We start from the raw sequence: 17,639 nt of genomic DNA, 5'->3' as shown, positions 1-17,639 counted from the left end.
GGCACTATAGAATCCTTATCTAGCAACAGAGACATGGAAACCTGCGGTATGCCTGGTGGGCATGCTGCCAATCCCCTTGCTAACTCCAGATCACCTCTCTGCCTCGCTTCATGTCAACCCCAACAGCAGAGTTTCCAGGAGTAAGCCATCTGTTCGCTGCTGCTGAGAACAGAGCCTGCTGAGGATAGAGGACATTGCAACTGTCCCCCAGTTGTTATTCAGTATTTAAAGACAGTGGGTGTTATCAATAATAATAATAATAATAATCACACATCATATGAGGCAGTGGGTCTAAATATAATTCTCAGTATCCATTACACTGTATATACATATAAATCTTAAAACATTTTAAACCAGTATGTGTATACATGCACTAATACATTTTAATTTAGCATTAAATGTATGTTTGCAAACATGTTGCATTACTATTAGTTTCGCCAAACTAAATCGGACTCTGGGTAACCGTCAATTGCATTTGTTAGAGATAGCAACCTATTTTATATAAACTGATACAATAAAAAATGTAAACTTAGAAAATAGTGCAAATATAGAATGATGCATATAAAGATTTTTTAAAAATGTTAAAATGTAAAGAATTCAAATGCATCTTTCATAATCTTTAAACTTAGCGTGCGGCTGCCTCACTGTACACAACGTCCCCGTTTGGTACCCAGTCCCTCCGCCTCCCGTCCGCACTGCGCATGCTCGCAGCATCCTTCCGAGAACGCTCCCAACGTCACCCGCTTCGCTGTGCATCCCATTCAGCCTGGCGGAGGAGAAAGATGCTGAGCACCTCGGGTCGGTGGAATCGAAGAACTGGCCGAAAGTGATTTAGCTAGAAAAACACCCCCCCACACACACAAAAACACCAAGAAACGAAAGGTAACGGGCACCTGTATAACAAGGATCATTATAAACGGGAAAAATACGGCATAACACCGGCAGCAGCTATGGAATTAAAAAGAAACCTATCGGAGAACCTAGCGCAGAAAAGCTACGGCGCTGTGCTCGAAACGGAGTGGAAAGCGGACAAAGGTGAGTGTTTATGATGGTGTGTCAGTGTTATGGGTGGATTAGACTGAAAGCTGTAAGGCAGGAGACCCGCTGCAAATGACTTGGGCTGAGTTTCGCAGGGCGCCTGACCAAAACATCAATGCTATTTTTAAAAACAGGCATTTGCAAAAATACTCAATATCAATCACAGCGTCACACTCACGACAATATCAACCAGATTTTTATTTTCTTGTTATCAAAGGGAAAAAGTGTCATGTGACTATTTTCCCTTCACTGGTTAAACTTACAATGTGTTATTTGCTTTTGGTCGTTTTGGGCATGTTATCCGCAGATGTTATGCATTTATTGCTGGCTAGTGGCGAACGCACGGCGTAGCCTGGCTTTGAACTGGTGCTCAGATGGGAATACATTACGGTAGCCCAGGCAATGAGGGGAGTTTCGCATTGCTAAGTGTCGCAGGTTGGATGAAATGTCTTTGCACAGCGCACAGTCAGCTGTACTAACGGTATTTGTTTTGCTCTCAGTGCTTGCGAACAGGTACCTAGTGTTATTAAATAGAGAAGAATTCCAGGTTTCCTTTACCTCCTCCTCCTCTCCCCAGGTCCACTAGCCTCAGGTGCGCATTGATTTATGAACCACTGTGTTTGCCTAGCCTGAACATCTGCTGACAAAACCTGCTGCCAATTGATATTGAACTGCAAATACTGCACTGTCCAGGGCATTCTCTGGTCCACACACACACACACACACACACATGCATGTTGGGGGATTCTGATCAAAAATGATCATCTATCATCTAATGATCAGCTATCTTCCACGAGCACCTAGGTTGCAAAGTCAATCCTAATGAGGCATAGGCATAGGTTTTGAGAGAACATTAAATTGTCCCCCCCTAATAGTATGTCCAGCTCCATAGACGTAAGGAACACGTCCCCCCCTATATTGACAGCATCCCCCCAATTCTGTAACAAAATCTACGCCCCTGTAATGAGGTATGCATAAATCACCTCGGAGTGAGCACAGTAGAAATCGTTGTCCATGATTCTCAAAGTAGGTGTTTACAGTGTAGATCTGTTGGCCCCCATCCACATTTGTACATCTGAGCAATGCTATGGAGCATAACAACATTGTTTCCACTGACCAGCTACAGTTATTTGAGCACAATGCCCTTTTTAAATCCTCCACTGAACTCTCACCAATGATCACCCCATGCAAACACACAACTAAATCAAAACAGGCTTATGCCCCAATGGGCAGTGCTGCGTATGAACCGTGGCAGTACGACTGAGAGAGAGAGTAGGACAGCTCTTATGGATGAATTCAGCACATCAGTATGAATAGAAATGCCGGTTGCTATTTTTAGCAAGCTTTACAAACTGTTCTGTCCCATTGCACCGAGAAGCCTGCTAGGGCTTTGGTATTTGATATAATTTAATACGACTTCTATACCGCTGTGGCAGGCAGTGATTAATAGTTAAGATGTGGACTCTCATGCTACAGCAAAGTGTGTCACTCTTGTACCTCTTGGTCCGAAAGCCTTGCGTTCCAGCAGGAGGAGCAACGATGAGAAATCATCAGAAAGGAGGAACATCAACGGGCTTTAAGTGACACAGCTGTGAGATGGCACTGTTGCTTTGCAATTTTATTTTCCAGATAGTTACCCATGACTTCCTGATACTATGCCATTTAGGGTTTCTCGCACTCTGTTTTACTGTCTCACCTGCATTTACTCTTACTGCTCTTCATCTCTCTGTGGTTGTGATCTGTGCTGTATTTTGTCACCTTCGGCTCTGTCCCCTGTAAATGACTTGAGTGTAATTCCATATGTAAATATGAAACCCTTCCATGTTACTGCCTGGCTTGCAAAAACAAATTTGCATCTGCATTGGGCTCAGCACTTCCAGAAACACATGACACTGTTAAAGTTTATGAATGGAAAAATAAAACGATGCACAAAAAATCAGTATTCCTAAAAGTACTGTAAAACTGAAGCTCAGTCACAGTTATGATTTATTTTCTGCTCTGCATTACAGGTCTGAGGGAGATTGATATTTCAGTCCTCATTGCACTAACATAGCAGTTTTGCTTTTGTTGTCTTTAACAGTACCTAGTTCTGAAATTAGAAATGAGACGTCCAAGTCAAATAGCACAAAGAACATCATGTGGTAATTTGATTAATTTTAGACCCCTGAGACAGAAAATCAAAAAACGAAATCCTTTTGTGTATATATATATATATATATATATATATATATATATATATATGTATATATATATGTTTTTCCGACAGCTAGCAACTCAGAGTGCTTGCAAAAATGGCTTTTGTTGATAGAAAATCAATCTGACATCTTCTTTCAGCGGCCTGGGATGTAAGACTTGCTATTTGCATACCCTGAAGGCTGTTGAGTTAGATGCAATCTAAACTGTATTTCAGATTTAAAAAAAAAAATCTTTTGGATAGAGAATTCCACAACCCCCCTGTGCTTCTCAGTAGCTCACATTTTCTTTGAGAGTGGTCCTCTAATGCTTCTAGGATATATTTAACTGCAATAGTACATAACCATACATGCATTTTGCAATAGTTTGCCAAAGACAACAGAATATAATTGGAAACCAGCTTATGATTTTCATGGCTGTTCGTGCTTTGTCACAGAATAGTGCACTGTACTACAGCAAAGGAAAATTAAATTGATTACTCATAAAGAGGTCCAGTCCAGCTATAAAGGGCCAAGTCTTTGGACAAAAATTCAATTTGAGGAAAGATTGCTTATGGCTTGAAAACGGTTGCATGAGACTCCAGGAGGGACATGCAGGGATTAGGGTATTAATAAAAAGATAACAAAGATTGATACAGCTGTGACAGTGCTGTGGCGACCCAATAAGGACTTTTAATGTAGACTCAGTCTGAGCAAGGCCCTTAACAAGACCCAGCTCTGTAACCGGTTTCATTCAGGCTAGTCTGAAGATAATAATAATAATAATTATAATAATAATAGCACCTTGGTGTCTGTGAACTGCTGATGAGTCTTGTTAGGAATTACTCCTGTCAGGGTGAAATGCTTGGGACAGTCGTAAGTTATTTTTAGTCTGAGTAGCTCATAGCTTTCATGTATCATTCAACTCCATTTATTACAAGACACTGGAGCCCCCCCATGTACCTTACACCAACCCTATGAACAGCCCCAATGCACACATGCATACAGTCCGTCACACAAAAGATCCCATATGTGTGTGATAAAGGTATAATGTTGTGTTCATTGTTGTTTTATTTAGCCCTTTAGTACACAGCTTCCAATTATACAGGACAAGCTGTGAAATAACCTTGGGTTTCTTGAGAGTGATGTTTGAAAGAGAATTCTTTATTTTTCAAATTGATAATACTCCGATGTATTTATTTATATATTTAGGTATCTATTTTAATCTGCCATCCTATGTTTCTGATTCCAGAATCATGCCTGCTTCCCCCATGTTAGATCCCAGGCCTTGATACAGGCTGAAATGTAACAGAGAGGGTGCAGGGCACACCAAATGTACAACACAGATAAGGTTTTTCTGAAGCTTCACTATCACAACTCTGATGCTCTGTGATATCGACTCGCAGCCGGAGAGATTACAGTAAAAGAGTGTGTGATGAAGCTCTAGCAGTTTCTTTTTCTCTGGCTTAATTCAGCCTGTAATACTGTGCTTATGGCTCAGTCACACACACAAACACACACACACACACACACACACTTGCCTCTCACTGAGCCCTTCTCCAGCGTGTGAATGCCTACAGTGTTCGACACTCTTAATAGTGGGAGAGGGCATAGAGGAAGCTGGCGAGGGTGGGGGCTTGTAGCAGTGAACGGAATTCTTCTGGGAATCCTGCCAGTCACTGATAAGGAATGCCAAAATAAGAATTCCCGTCTCCGATGCTGGTTTTATTCTTCTCTCGGTGCCTGGAACTCAGCACGGTGCCTCCCATCCCTTTCCCGTCTTGGACTGTTCTCTTGTGCCAGTCTACCATGTTGGTGGGGTGGTTCGGTCCTTGTAGAACAACATGAAAGGGACCTTCCTGTGCCCAGAATGTACCATCCCTGTATCGAGAGAGCCTGAACATCTACCAGCATAACACACTACTGTCATAAAGCTGGGAAGCAGCCACTTCTCTCTGTGCTGTGCGACTGTGCTATGGGAGGATTAGCAGAAATTGGTTCCGACCATCTATCAAAAGAATTGCATCCACCAATAAGGCCAAGGTTGGGTCTAAACCTTGTTAAATGTACTGTGAACAGCTGTCTTTTGCTTTTGGTCCATTTCATCGTTAGTTTTGGTAATAGAGTGGAATGAGATGAGACCACATTTGCCCGCATGGCCTCTTCCATGCCACTCAGAGCCGTCAAGAGAATAAATTGTCAGTCTTAGCTGATGATCCGTTCATTCCAAGACATCAAACCAAGCTGGCAGTCTGTCACTGGCTCCTGGCGCTGGGCTTGCTGTCTGGGTCAGTGCCCTGCCAGGCTGGAGTCAGCTGTCATCACAATGTCTCCGTGCCCAGCGCTGACAGGCTCTCTCCTCCCAGGGTTATCTGACACCCTGCACTCCTGTGGCTGTGCACACTACTGCCTGTGTGTGATAGCAGAGCAACACGGCTCACTGAAGGCATCATTGTTCTTCAGGAACACTCAATACGGTGTACTTAATAATGGAATGGATGTGTAATAAACGAGCGCCAGGGGGAAGCTTGTTTTGGGGGATTCCCATTTCCTGCAGACAAGAAGTGCTGTGTTGAGTTATGGTACTAAAAAATACCTATGAATTTCACGTGCCAGCTCCTATTCTGTTTATTACAGTTTATCTGTCAAGTTTATAAATGGAAAGAGCAGGAAAATAAGCAAGGGACTTATTTATCAGTTTAGCACGTGAATGAGTACATTTTTTCTTTTTCTGCTTTTGTGCAGTACATGAGAATATGGCAGGGGCTGGCCCGTATCTTTTCAGCCAGATTCCGCGCACTGTAGAAGTACAGCCAGTCTGACAGCTTCCGCGCTGAACCGAGGAGACAGATTTGCATGAGAAATGTAAGCGCCAGCAAATTCAACACCTCCATCTCATTGCTGGCAGGATTGGCAATTGAATTCACTTATTTGCATCGAAACGGAGAACATAAAAAATTGTGATGTATAACAATAACCAGGCTCCCTGCTCACACACCCTGGTACAGGAGAGGTGACAGGGTGTATATACTTGATAGAGGATGCAGCATTGGAGATGAATTTGGTGCAAGAAATGACACAATGTTGATATCCAACAAGACAATGAGAGAAGTGAAGTTTGGTTTGGCAGAAATGGCCTATGTGCAATGCAGACGCAGCTCTCCCAGGCTGGCTAGGGAGTGTTAGATGCCAGGTCTTTGCTTGTTTGCTTTGTGAAATATGCATGAAGTCCAGAAGCAGGCAGATCTTCTTATACTGCATTGAGGACAGGTTGGACTGCAGTGCTCTCATATGGGAGGCAGCAGGTTTGAGCTGCTTTTAATGACTGCATTGTAAGAGGTAGGCAGGGAGCTTGAATGCTTGGCTGCAGTGTGTTCAGTAGCTCAGTGTCTCAGTGCTGGGCTGCAGTGTGGCATAAAATTAGGATGTTCTTGCAAAAGAAAGGGTTCACAAGTTCTCTGTGTAGATGGCGTTTGCACTTTCTCAGTTCTATCCACATGGCCGCACTCTCTCCCCAGCCCTCAGACCACCCCAGTCTCTGAGACCCTCATCTGCTCGGTTTTAATTGCTACAAACCCCAGCTTTGTGGTTGCTCATCTTGAATCACCCATCCACACCATCTCCAAGCGGTGCGCTAGGCAGCCAGGGGTGGAAGAGCTGGTGAATAATAACTTATGTAACTTATGTTCCTCTGAAGGTTTTTTTTATTTTCCTTGTAAATATTTTTATAAATCAACAGAACAAGAGTATATAACTGAGTCAGCCCAAAGCTGCTCTAACAGATAGTGTGCGGAGAGACACGTGCCTGTTTCTACAGAGGGAGGCACAAACATGTGTGTGTGTGTGGTGGGGTGGGGGGTAATTTAACTTGTACTTCTGTACTTCAGACAAGCCTGGCAGAGATATACAGTAATTCATTTTTTTTTCAGGCTCATTAGTGCCATAACTGTCTTGGTAATTGGGCTATCACTGGGGGGGTAGCACAGCAGAGTCATGGTCTTCTGCATCCAAGCAGCGACGTGATTAATGGTCAAGACTCGGCATGCTACAGATAGAAGCCATTGAGGAGAAAAAGCATCCTAAAGCAGAGCAGTGCACAGAAGAATAATGCTGCCAGGCACACTCACACTCTGGCATTGTCCTGTCTCATTAAAGAATTACAGAGTGAGACTTTCCTTTCCCTCTCCTAGTGCTTCATCATACTGCAGATATATAATAATAATAATAATAATAATAATAATAATAATAATAATAATAATAATAACAAAATTTCATGTATCATCCAGTGTGCCATCTCTTGAGACTCTACTGGTTGTTTTTAGTATGTTAACAAGATGTCATGTTAAGTAAGCTTGCTCTAATTAGACCCATTAGTGCGTATCAAATGTGAACAAATGTGTCTGTGAGGAGCTCGAGTACTGTCAGTTTGTCAGGTGTTTACCCAGAACATTTAGAAATTCATGTCTGAGTCCTATCTTCAGTAAGCATGTGTGTGTTGGTGAGAGTGTGTGTGGTGCAGTGGCTCAGGGAGTCCTTCATTGAGAATAATCTGATCTCTGGGTTGCCCTTCCACCTTGTTAATCCTCCCCCCAGCTCCTGAGGGACCTGGTTAGCTCTTCTGCCTGCCAGACTCCCAGCTTCCTGTTTAGTTGTAAATTGCAGTGGGTGGTGGCTTTGCATTTTAAATACGCACTGACACACAGAGTTCCTCGTTCTACCTTTCATCACAAGGGAAACGCACACATTTTTCCAGATGCTCAAAAACAATGCAGAGCCGCCTGCCACCTCGGGACCAGGTCGGCTCCCCCTCCCTCAACACAGAGCTGTAGCTTGTGGATTAAAGCAAGCAAAGAAACAAGGCCAGGCCAGGGCTGGGACCATTTGGTTGGAAGCTGCATGTTTGTAAAATGCAGGCTGTAGACAAGCTTATTTATCAGTCCCCAGTGTCTCTCAGGTAGGGGCCAGAGATGTACAGCAAACACTGCAAGCTTGTAATCATGTCTGTTGCATAAAACATGAGTCATTAAAATGCAACTTAAGCCATACACAGAGCTTAATTAACCAAAGTGCCATTAAGTGTACAGTATTATTTATCAAACTGAATTGACTGGAAGTTTAGATTAGAGAAGATTAGACAAAATGTAATTGAATATATTATTTTTAATTTAAAAGTAAATGTTTTTGCAATCAATTACAATTAAAACTTTTTACCCATGACTTCAACTAGGTTTTCATTTTATGTGAATAAACTAGTGGTCATGCAGTGGTTCTGTATTAAAATCCTTACATACCAATTAAATCTCGTAGTTATTTAAAAAATGTCTACTCATGAAGAACACCACAAAGAAAAACTTGGAAACATAATTCCTGCACACTTCCTATTCCGTTCCATAATAGGGCCCTGTGCGTTACACCTCCGCCCTCTCTTCCTCCCTTGGTCTAATGGAGCTGATCCTAATTAATTAATGCTCATCAATTCGTATGGCAATGCAATTTTAATACAGATCAAATGAATTTGCACAGGCCCTGCAAAACTCAGTTATGCCACAAGGATTTATTGCCTTGTAAATTGGCACTGATGTGATAAGCCACTGACTAAAACCTTAATGAACTGTTCGCTTTCGATTTCAGACTAAGTCACTCATGGGTCTGTGTTGCTGTGGCTCACGTTCAAACTCTCACCCTCCCACACAGGAACAAGCCCTGCACCCTTCCCAGGGAAGGAGAGCCATCCGAAACAGCCCCAAGCCCACACCCAGCCCTCTGACATCTCAGTGCCCCCTGGGAAGGGCACAGGCATATAGACAGCAGGAAGCACCCGTAGTTTAAAAGAGATTTCCCTATAATGTCTATGCTGATCTGAAAATATGTAGCAGCTTTCTGGCATCCTGTTCTTCCTTCGGTGTTCTGTATTGTGCATTACCTGTGGCCACAACGCCTGCATGATTTATAAATGTGTGATACATAATCACAGTATAATTATTAGAGATGGAATTAAGACCGCAGAGCAGCAGAATCTGGTGAACCCAGCCAACCGCAACCTCCCTACTAACCCAATAACACAAATTAAGTGAACTTAATATAATATGACACTGTGGCGATGCAAATATGTCAACTCCAGGGAACAGATGTTGACAAAGATTCGTTAAAAAAAACAAAACAAAAAAAAAACACACATTATAAAATGGCCGTTACATAACATTCCAGGGGCAAAACAATAGGCTTAAATAACACAGCCGAGAGGATGGCATGCTTATTTGGAGTGAATGTATTTGTAAAGGAACACCAGATACATTCTATATGCATGCAGAATAATAGAAATGTGTTTCATATATATTGGTTACAGAAATGGGTCACAATAAAACCAAATTACAACCTCACACAATGGTGCTAGAACTAAATGGGTTAGCTGGGTTAGGGCTAAAGGCTTGCGATTGAATCGAGGTACACAAATTAATATATTAAACTACTGCTAGAGACCCAATAACCTCAAGAGCAGCTGACCTCTATACATGTTATGAACACAAGGTAAACTATTCTCGTGTGGAAATCCTTTGGAAGTTAACAATTAGTTGTTAACAGACATTCAAAAAGCCACTCAAATACCTGAAAGTATTGCCAAATTGCATGAGCAATGTGTGACCACCTCTCTCTCCCTCTCACTCCTGCAGCCCAGCCAGATGTGGTGTCCATGGCCGAGAGCACCATGTCTCCTGATGAGATCGAGGTGGAGATGGTCCGAATCCAGAGGCTCCGCGAGGTTCTGGTGCGACGCGAGTCCGAGCTGCGCTTCATGTCAGTAAACCTGCTGCCCATTCCTCACCCACCGTTACACACACACACACAGATCTGCAGTTTATAAACGTGTGTGTGAATGCATCACATTACACTTTGGATAGTGTGTCAGGCTACCATTGTGTATAAAAGATTCAGTGCATTTATGTAAATTGTGTGTTTGTGAGTCACATTGCACTGAGAATTGTATGTACTTTGTTGCTTCATTGTGTTAAAGGATTCAGTGAGTGTGAGTGTGTGTGTGTGTTATGTGTGGCAGAGAGTACATGTTTGTGTGTCTGCTGTGCTGAAAACCATGACGGGAGAGCCGGGGCTGACATCAGCACAATTCGCCCCCTCTGCTCCCAGCTGCCTGCAAATGTGAAGATTCAATCGAGGAGCGAGAGCGAATCCAACCCCACCCTGCTGCCCCCCTCCCCAGCATCCCATCACACCTGCCACCGGTGATTGGCAGAGAGCAGGGGGGGCAGATAGACAGAGAGAAAGTGCTCTCTCAATCTCAATTAACGTGATGGGGTGTTATTCCTCTATCACCTGCTCCTCTCATCCTCTCTGAATTTCAATTAGACATACCAGTATACATTCAGAATAATAATAGTAGTAATAATAATAATAATAATAATAATAAATGATACTATTATTTTACAGAGAAATAATATTAAAGAAACCATCAGTCAGCAATGGGCCTCTGAGTTCCCATGAGTAAGGCCAAGATACACTGTGCAGATTTTAATAAATATTTTTTTTGGTGGGTGGTGTGGCAAGTACACCTACAGTTTATATCTCAACTTTTGTGTGAGTATATAAGCTGTAAGTATATTACAGTTACTATAATAAACACTTGTACATGGCTTACTCCATAGTAAATAGTGTTTTGTAAACAGACTCGAAACGATCCCCATCCAGTGATGTCCCTTTTATCTGCAGAGGAATGGACATTTATTTTCATATAACTGCAGATTTAACAAAAATAAGCCTGTGCTGAACAATCTGTTCTGAACAGACAGGAGCTCCAATAGCCTTCCAGTGGCTCAGAATACTCGAAAGATCACAGGATCTTAATTGCTTGCCTGTGCCTATACAGTATGCCTGCTTTCTGCACGTTCCCGACCTGCCCAGCCAATTATCTTCATGTTTGGGTTCTGCTGCAACAGCGACCCAATTTAGTTTTCAATTGAAAGAACAGATTAAATGAACTAATTTGCAGCAGCGTATTAGCGAGCTGGGGAGAGAGATTGTCTTTCCATCTGAGAAGAAATGCAATGAAAATTTCTCGCCAGCTTTCAGACACTCCAGTACTAGAGAATCATAGGGCTTTTTTCTGTCCGTCCGACCGTGATGCCTGGAATAACAGTTCTGTCGAAGCACAGCCCTGTAGGACTCGGTTTGTCCATTTAACTGTGGCACCAGCACCAAGTGCTTTTGCCAGGGAAGAAAGGCAAATTATAATTTCCGTGTAATCGCTTTTCTTCTTTGGCGCCTAATTCAGCAGCCAGGCAGAAGCGGACATATTTCATGTCTCTTTGTCCGAAGTCTATTTTATGTTGTGTAGGATTCGCATTTGAGATTGGGGAGAATCGGATACAGAGAGAGGGCCTGGGAGATAGCCCCCTGCATCAGCAGCAGCTACACCAGATTGCAAACAGCAGCTCATTAGCCAGACTCATCTTCACGATGCTTTCATATAAGAAGCGGTCTTGAAAAGAGAAGTGATTCTAGGTTCTTTTCATTGCAAGATCTAATCACAGCTTGAGAGGGAGACAAGGCAGCCTCTACTCTCAAATTATTATTTAGTTCTTCCTCCTTGGTGCATACTGGCATTTATCCCCACAACTACTCAGAAGCACACACTAACCTTACTGAACTGAAAATTAGCGGTTTTGTCTACCTAGAGAGAAGGGAATATTAGGTGTCTGCATTTAATTTGCAATCTTGTTGTTGGTGTGTGTGAAATATGTGGCAGACGCAGTGGCCCATAGATAACGGTTAGCTTTCATTTTTATGTAGCATTGGATTTAGTACTGAAGTTTTCCCCCCTGGCTCCCACATTGCTTATTTAATGGGCAGTTTTCAAAGCTTTTGGCTCCACTGGCCCTTTTCCGAAAACAAACCATAAAACTTTCAAATGTGTTAATCCGGTAAGAGACGAGACGGATACGGGAAATAGCTAAGCTACATTTTAATTTCTCATTTATACATGGTTTAGGAAATGTAGCGAGAGAGAGAGAGAGAGAGATGAGGATGAGTCATCAGGCTCTGATTTATCACATTGAAATTAAATTCCCAGCAGGGCGACACTGATAGAACCTCTCTCGCTGTCAGTGTGCTGGAGGCAGGAGAGGTCAAAACAAAGTGACATATACAAGTGAATGGGTATGTGGATGCCTGGAAACCTGTGAAAAATGTGTGTTTGTGTGTGATTGAGTCTTCTAGTGTTTGGTTATGGTCTTAAAGGTTACACTAAGTACTTGGAAATCAAATAGTCGAGGCATTTTAAACCTTAATTCATACAAACGATAGAGTTATCACAATCTGGCTTTTACTTTACACAATCAAATGCTGTTAATCCTAGTAAGGGGAAGACAATGCATGGCTATTAATTCCCTCTTTCTGGGTCTTTCGCCTTCAATATTGTCTGCCACAATATGTCCGAACCCTCAATGTACTGCGCTGGTCTGTATTCATAATGGATTATACACATTTGTCTCTATGCAGGAGGTTGTGTTACATATCAGCGCAATGTGAAGAGTGTACAGCTTGCATTCGAGTGCGGCCTTGGCTTCCTGTGTGCTCAGCAATGTGTTCTCCCACGATTTAGGATGGACGATATCCAGCTCTGCAAAGACATCATGAGCCTGAAGCAGGAGCTGAGGAAGGTGGTGGCAGTGCCAGGTGAGAGAGATTCTCCACAATCCCATACAACTGTCACTGGAAACTTACTATAATTTTGCAGTTGTACCGTCAGCACCCTATTGTTAAAGCTCTTGATAATAAACATTGATTGATTGGTTGGTTGCTTGGTGGGTGGATTGACTATTTGATTGTTTTAAATGACTCTGGCTTGCTGAGGCCACAGTCTGAGAGATGAAACTAACACTGATAGATGAGTTAAAAGAAATGTAGCTCTGGGATTAAATCGTTTTAAGAAGACAGCTTCTAAGACTACACAGATCTTATCTTCAGTCCTCGCCAGAGCTTTGCCATGAAAGACAAGGCTAACAGTTGCGGCATGTTTTCTTCTATCAGAATGCAGGCCGAGACAGGTTATTTGCAGCATGTCATGTCCAGAATCTGGCCTCCCTGGCAGCGTTAGCCACTTGGCGGTTTCTTCATAACCTGTCAATGAGATGAAGGGTTGTCAGGTTGTGATCTCGCCGCTTTACTATTCAGACATGAAGCCAGAGCAATATGACGGTAATCAGCATTCTGTTTGGAGACAGACTACAGCAGAGCTCCCGTCAGACGACACGGGGACAGTAAGCACAGATCCAGCACCGACTGTCACACTCCAGTCCTCCACAGCATTGAGATGCATTCCTTATGTACTTGCAATAGATCGGAATTGTAAATCAAAGTCCAGCAACTGTATATTCTCTTTTCTTTTTATTTCCTGAGAAAGTGCCGATGCGTAAAGTAATCCCGCTGATTTGCATGCGTTTGCGACCACAGCAGTATCGCCTCCCTTGCCAACCCCCACACTGCTTCTTTGTGTACTGTGGAGGAACGGTACACTTAAAACATCCCCTCAATCTGATATACAACAATAACAATACATAATATCAACGACAATAATGGCCAGGTAATTGAATATATGGCATCTGGAGAAGCGGCTTTAAAAGAGCTTTGGATAAATCTGCAGGTGTTACATTAATTATATATTTCCCAAGACAGTGTCTGGTGTAGAGTTACAAAAAAAACGGCACCAATAGTTAATACCTATGTCCAATAGGAGCGGACTACAGTGTAGGTACTTGCATTAGCCCTCTGCAGTTTCCACACTAAACAGTTTGAACAGTCCCAATTAACTAGTCTACTATGCCTGTGCAGATGTCTTGAGTTTTTTTCCTCATGAGTAACATTGGCAGTTTGAATTCAATGCATTATTTTGTTTACTAAATTAAGATCCATTTATGGGAGCGTTTTACAACCAGTTTGAGAGAATCTGGAATTAGGTTAGTGACTAATACACATACCATTACTCATTAGTACATAACTTTGGAAAAGCCAGCCCCGAGTTTTCTAAAATGAGACCACCCTTACCAAAATATACAGCTTCTGGCAAGCTGTGGTGGCAAGCTTTCTGCAAACTATGGTGAATGTTAGCAGCAATTACCTGTTCATTTGCAGAAACAATTTCTGTAAGAGCAACCATATACAGCAATGGATGGGAAGAAGTAAAAGCCTACACATTCTCCTAAGAGTTCTTGTTATTCTTAAAATGTGGTATAGGAATCCCCCAAGCATTTCCACCCACCCCACAGAAAAAACAAAACACCAAATCAATCCAACTAACCCAATTAATCAGAAGTGCATTAGGGGCGTAGGCTGGCTAGAATATTCAGCCCTGGTGACACCACTGGGACGAGCGAGGCAGTGGTGTGGAACAGCTGGATGAGTTCTCTTATTACTGCCGGCCCACTGGCGTGTGACCCTGTTGCCCTGCTTCCCACTCTCACTCTTCCAGATAAGGACAAGACCAAGAAGCACAGACAGAAGGAGGAGGAATTGATCCTGAAAATCCATAAACTGGTCCAGAAGAGGGATTTCCTGGTGGACGATGCGGAGGTGGAGAGATTAAGGTAGGAGTCCTGAGTTTTATTTAGTTTTTATTATAAGGAGGCAAGGACATTCATGTTTTTCACATACACTGCCTTATTCTCCCTGGTCGAACCCATCGAATAACATGCACACAAGATGCACAGGCATAGAGCGCAAACTGTGGCCCTTATTTTCTGCCTCATTAGAAATTGGTGTTTTCCTACCCTGTTCCTGGAGAGCCCCAGAGCAGTTTTCTGTCCCACCCCGAAACCACCAATTTATAAAGACAATTAGTTATTGTTCCTTTAAGCCATGTTGTTCAATTTGGGGGAAATTTAGCCCTTGAGGGGCTGAAGGATATGCAGGCATCTGTATCTGACCCTCTCCAAGCACAAAGCTAGCTTGGGTGGAGGAGGCTGGGCATTGAGAGCACTAACCCAGTTCTGCTGTACACACAGGGAGCGCGAGGAGGACAAGGAAATGGCAGACTTCCTGAGGCTGAAGCTGATGCCACTAGAGATGCTGACCAAAGTGACCGAGAGTGAGTACTACAGTGTGGGAGTGCAATTAGTCTCTCTTGGTATTAAATGTACTTATTAATTAACAAGATTGTAAGAAAAGGTGAACGTTTCTTACCTCCCTCCTGTGATTCTCCCTTCTCTCCCCCACAGCCCCAGCCAAGCAGAAGAAGTCCATTCCCGAGCCACCACCCAACAAGCCCTCCTTCGCCAAGTCTGGGGTCGCCATTATCAAAGACTGCTGTGGGGCCACCCAGTGTGCCATCATGTAACCCCGGCCCAGCCCGGGCCTTTCTGCTTGCCCAGCCCAGCCTGCTCTGTCTGGGTACAAGACCAGAAGAACACCAGGCTGTCTCTGATCACCACTCCCCTGCCCGTCCCCAACCCCTCCCACCCTTCCAGGGCAGACACCTCATTTCCAAGTGAACCAGGCATGACCCAGCTCAACTACAGGGTCCTGTGTGATCGACTCAAAGCATAAAACTAAAAACTTGTCAATACAATGTAATTTGAGGTGGCACACTATGTGCACATCTTAACTGTACTTTTAATCTTAAAATGTCTAGAGATGGCAGCATTTGAGACTGTGAGGCTGCCTAGATCATTTCTGTCCCAATTGGCACTATTAAGCTACAATAGGCTTATGCTAGGGTTTAATGGCTCTTAAAATGTATCCCTACACACACACACACACACACAGACAATTCACAGGCACACCAGATTGTGAATGCTGAAACAGCAACCGCTTCAGCACAGCAGTGTAGAACGATACTGACTGCTGATTACTTACTTGAAATGCAGGTCATTTACATGGTTATTTACGAGCACAATACTTTAACTCGCCAGAGAGGGGGACCCTTGCATAAAATTAAAGTTAAATACTGGGGTTCTCTGGAAGCTTGGAAATGAGGGAACCTAGCTAAGAAACAAAACAAACAGCAGGCCCACCATCACTGCATTGTCTGCTGCTGTATCTGTTATGCGGAGGCTACATTCACATCCACTCGTTTCCCCTTTTAACAAAAAGAAAACCCCAACGGGATGTTTCTGGTTAGCCCACAGCTTTCTCGGAGCATGCACGCCACATTTTCTGCTAGACCTTGCCCTCTCCTCTAGACAAGAAAGACAGGCTCGTCTCAAGGGTAAGCATTCCCCCCGTCATCTCTAGAAGAGACCAAGATGAAGCACTGGTACTCTTTGGAGTGAAGCACTCATTCCAGGATTTCAGACTTGGCAGGTGTCTTGAAGACCGCTTCAGCACGAAAAAGAGAAACAAAACTATACATTGTTGCCCGTTAAGAGCCCTATTTTTTTTTTTTTTTTTTTAAACATAGGTTAGGTCTGAAACACTTGGAAACATTAAGAAATTAAAAATCCTGGGCTATTATTTTGAATCGTTTTGAAAGCCATCACAACGGACAAATGCCTTGCTGGTTTTCAGAGACGGCAAAAAGGCAAAAGCGTCCACTTTTCTGCACTGTTGATGTCAAGACGTGGTTCTTGATGTCGATTGTTCAAGATGTCCTTCAATATTACCTTATTAAATAATTAGACGATAGAGCATATGCATGTCGTTAAAAAGAATATGTACATTTTAATACTTAGAGTAGAACTAGACCGTAGAAGTTACTGAGATGGGGGATGTATACCAGATTGTAGAGCCCTACAAAAGATGCAACAGGTAAGTGCAGTCTGATGAGTAGTATTTTACGATGAGTGACCAAATAACAGGTTCAGATGAAAAGTGTGAATATTTTCAGCAACAACTTTAAAAATGACCCCCCCCCCACCCAAGAACTTCTAGGAAATAATCTCCCAAACCTCAGAGCACATCGAAGTATCTGAAGAGACACCACTCTGCAGTGTATAGAGGCTGTAGCCAATGCATTGCTTCCCTCATTTGTATACAGCCCTGCAGCATCAAAGAGAAACCGTGAGGATACAGGACACCCGAGACCTGCCTCACAACGAAAGGCCAGAAACACAGAGAAGCAATCCATACTTAACCAAATTTTGACTATTGTACAATAAACCTTGAAATTGCGATTACCGAATGTAGGGTGATATGATTTCAATGTACTTTCTAGAATGCGTGAACTTCACACATTTAACTATATACCGACTTCTCTTCAAATTAGTTGCTGGAATTTAATTTGTATATTGCCCAGGATGAACCGAATGACCTACACAAGCACAGCCAGACAACTGACCCGATGAAATTATATTGACTGGTATGATCTTTGGTGGTAAAATAAAAAGTAGTCATAGTCATGACACAATCTTCTCTCAATTATGTAAAAGGTGTGTATATATATATATGGTTTCAATAAAAGCATCTTTCTACAGTGCGTCAGTGCGT

The 17,639-nt window shown here is 42.8% G+C and overlaps 1 protein-coding gene across 1 annotated transcript; it reads left to right on the top strand.

The window, feature by feature from the left end:
• Positions 1–765: 765 nt before the first annotated feature.
• On the top strand, positions 766–17,628 carry bmerb1 (bMERB domain containing 1). The gene is made up of 6 exons (XM_066689090.1): positions 766–1,035; positions 9,881–10,004; positions 12,823–12,896; positions 14,689–14,803; positions 15,221–15,303; positions 15,434–17,628. The coding sequence occupies exons 1-6, from the start codon at positions 951–953 to the stop codon at positions 15,550–15,552; spliced, it is 600 nt and encodes a 199-aa protein (XP_066545187.1). The 5' UTR covers positions 766–950; the 3' UTR covers positions 15,553–17,628.
• Positions 17,629–17,639: the final 11 nt, after the last annotated feature.

Source organism: Amia ocellicauda, chromosome 17 (genome assembly GCF_036373705.1).
Source record: "Amia ocellicauda isolate fAmiCal2 chromosome 17, fAmiCal2.hap1, whole genome shotgun sequence".
Classification (NCBI taxonomy): domain Eukaryota; kingdom Metazoa; phylum Chordata; class Actinopteri; order Amiiformes; family Amiidae; genus Amia; species Amia ocellicauda.
Note: the sequence above shows the minus strand (reverse complement) of the source record. Positions and strands in the feature narration are given on the sequence as shown.

Coding starts and splice junctions, on each gene's coding strand:
- bmerb1 (XM_066689090.1), top strand. CDS start 951: ATGGAATTAAAAAGAAACCTATCGGAGAACCTAGCGCAGAAAAGCTAC. Junction 1,036..9,880: donor GGAGTGGAAAGCGGACAAAG/GTGAGTGTTTAT, acceptor TCACTCCTGCAG/CCCAGCCAGATGTGGTGTCC. Junction 15,304..15,433: donor GCTGACCAAAGTGACCGAGA/GTGAGTACTACA, acceptor TCTCCCCCACAG/CCCCAGCCAAGCAGAAGAAG.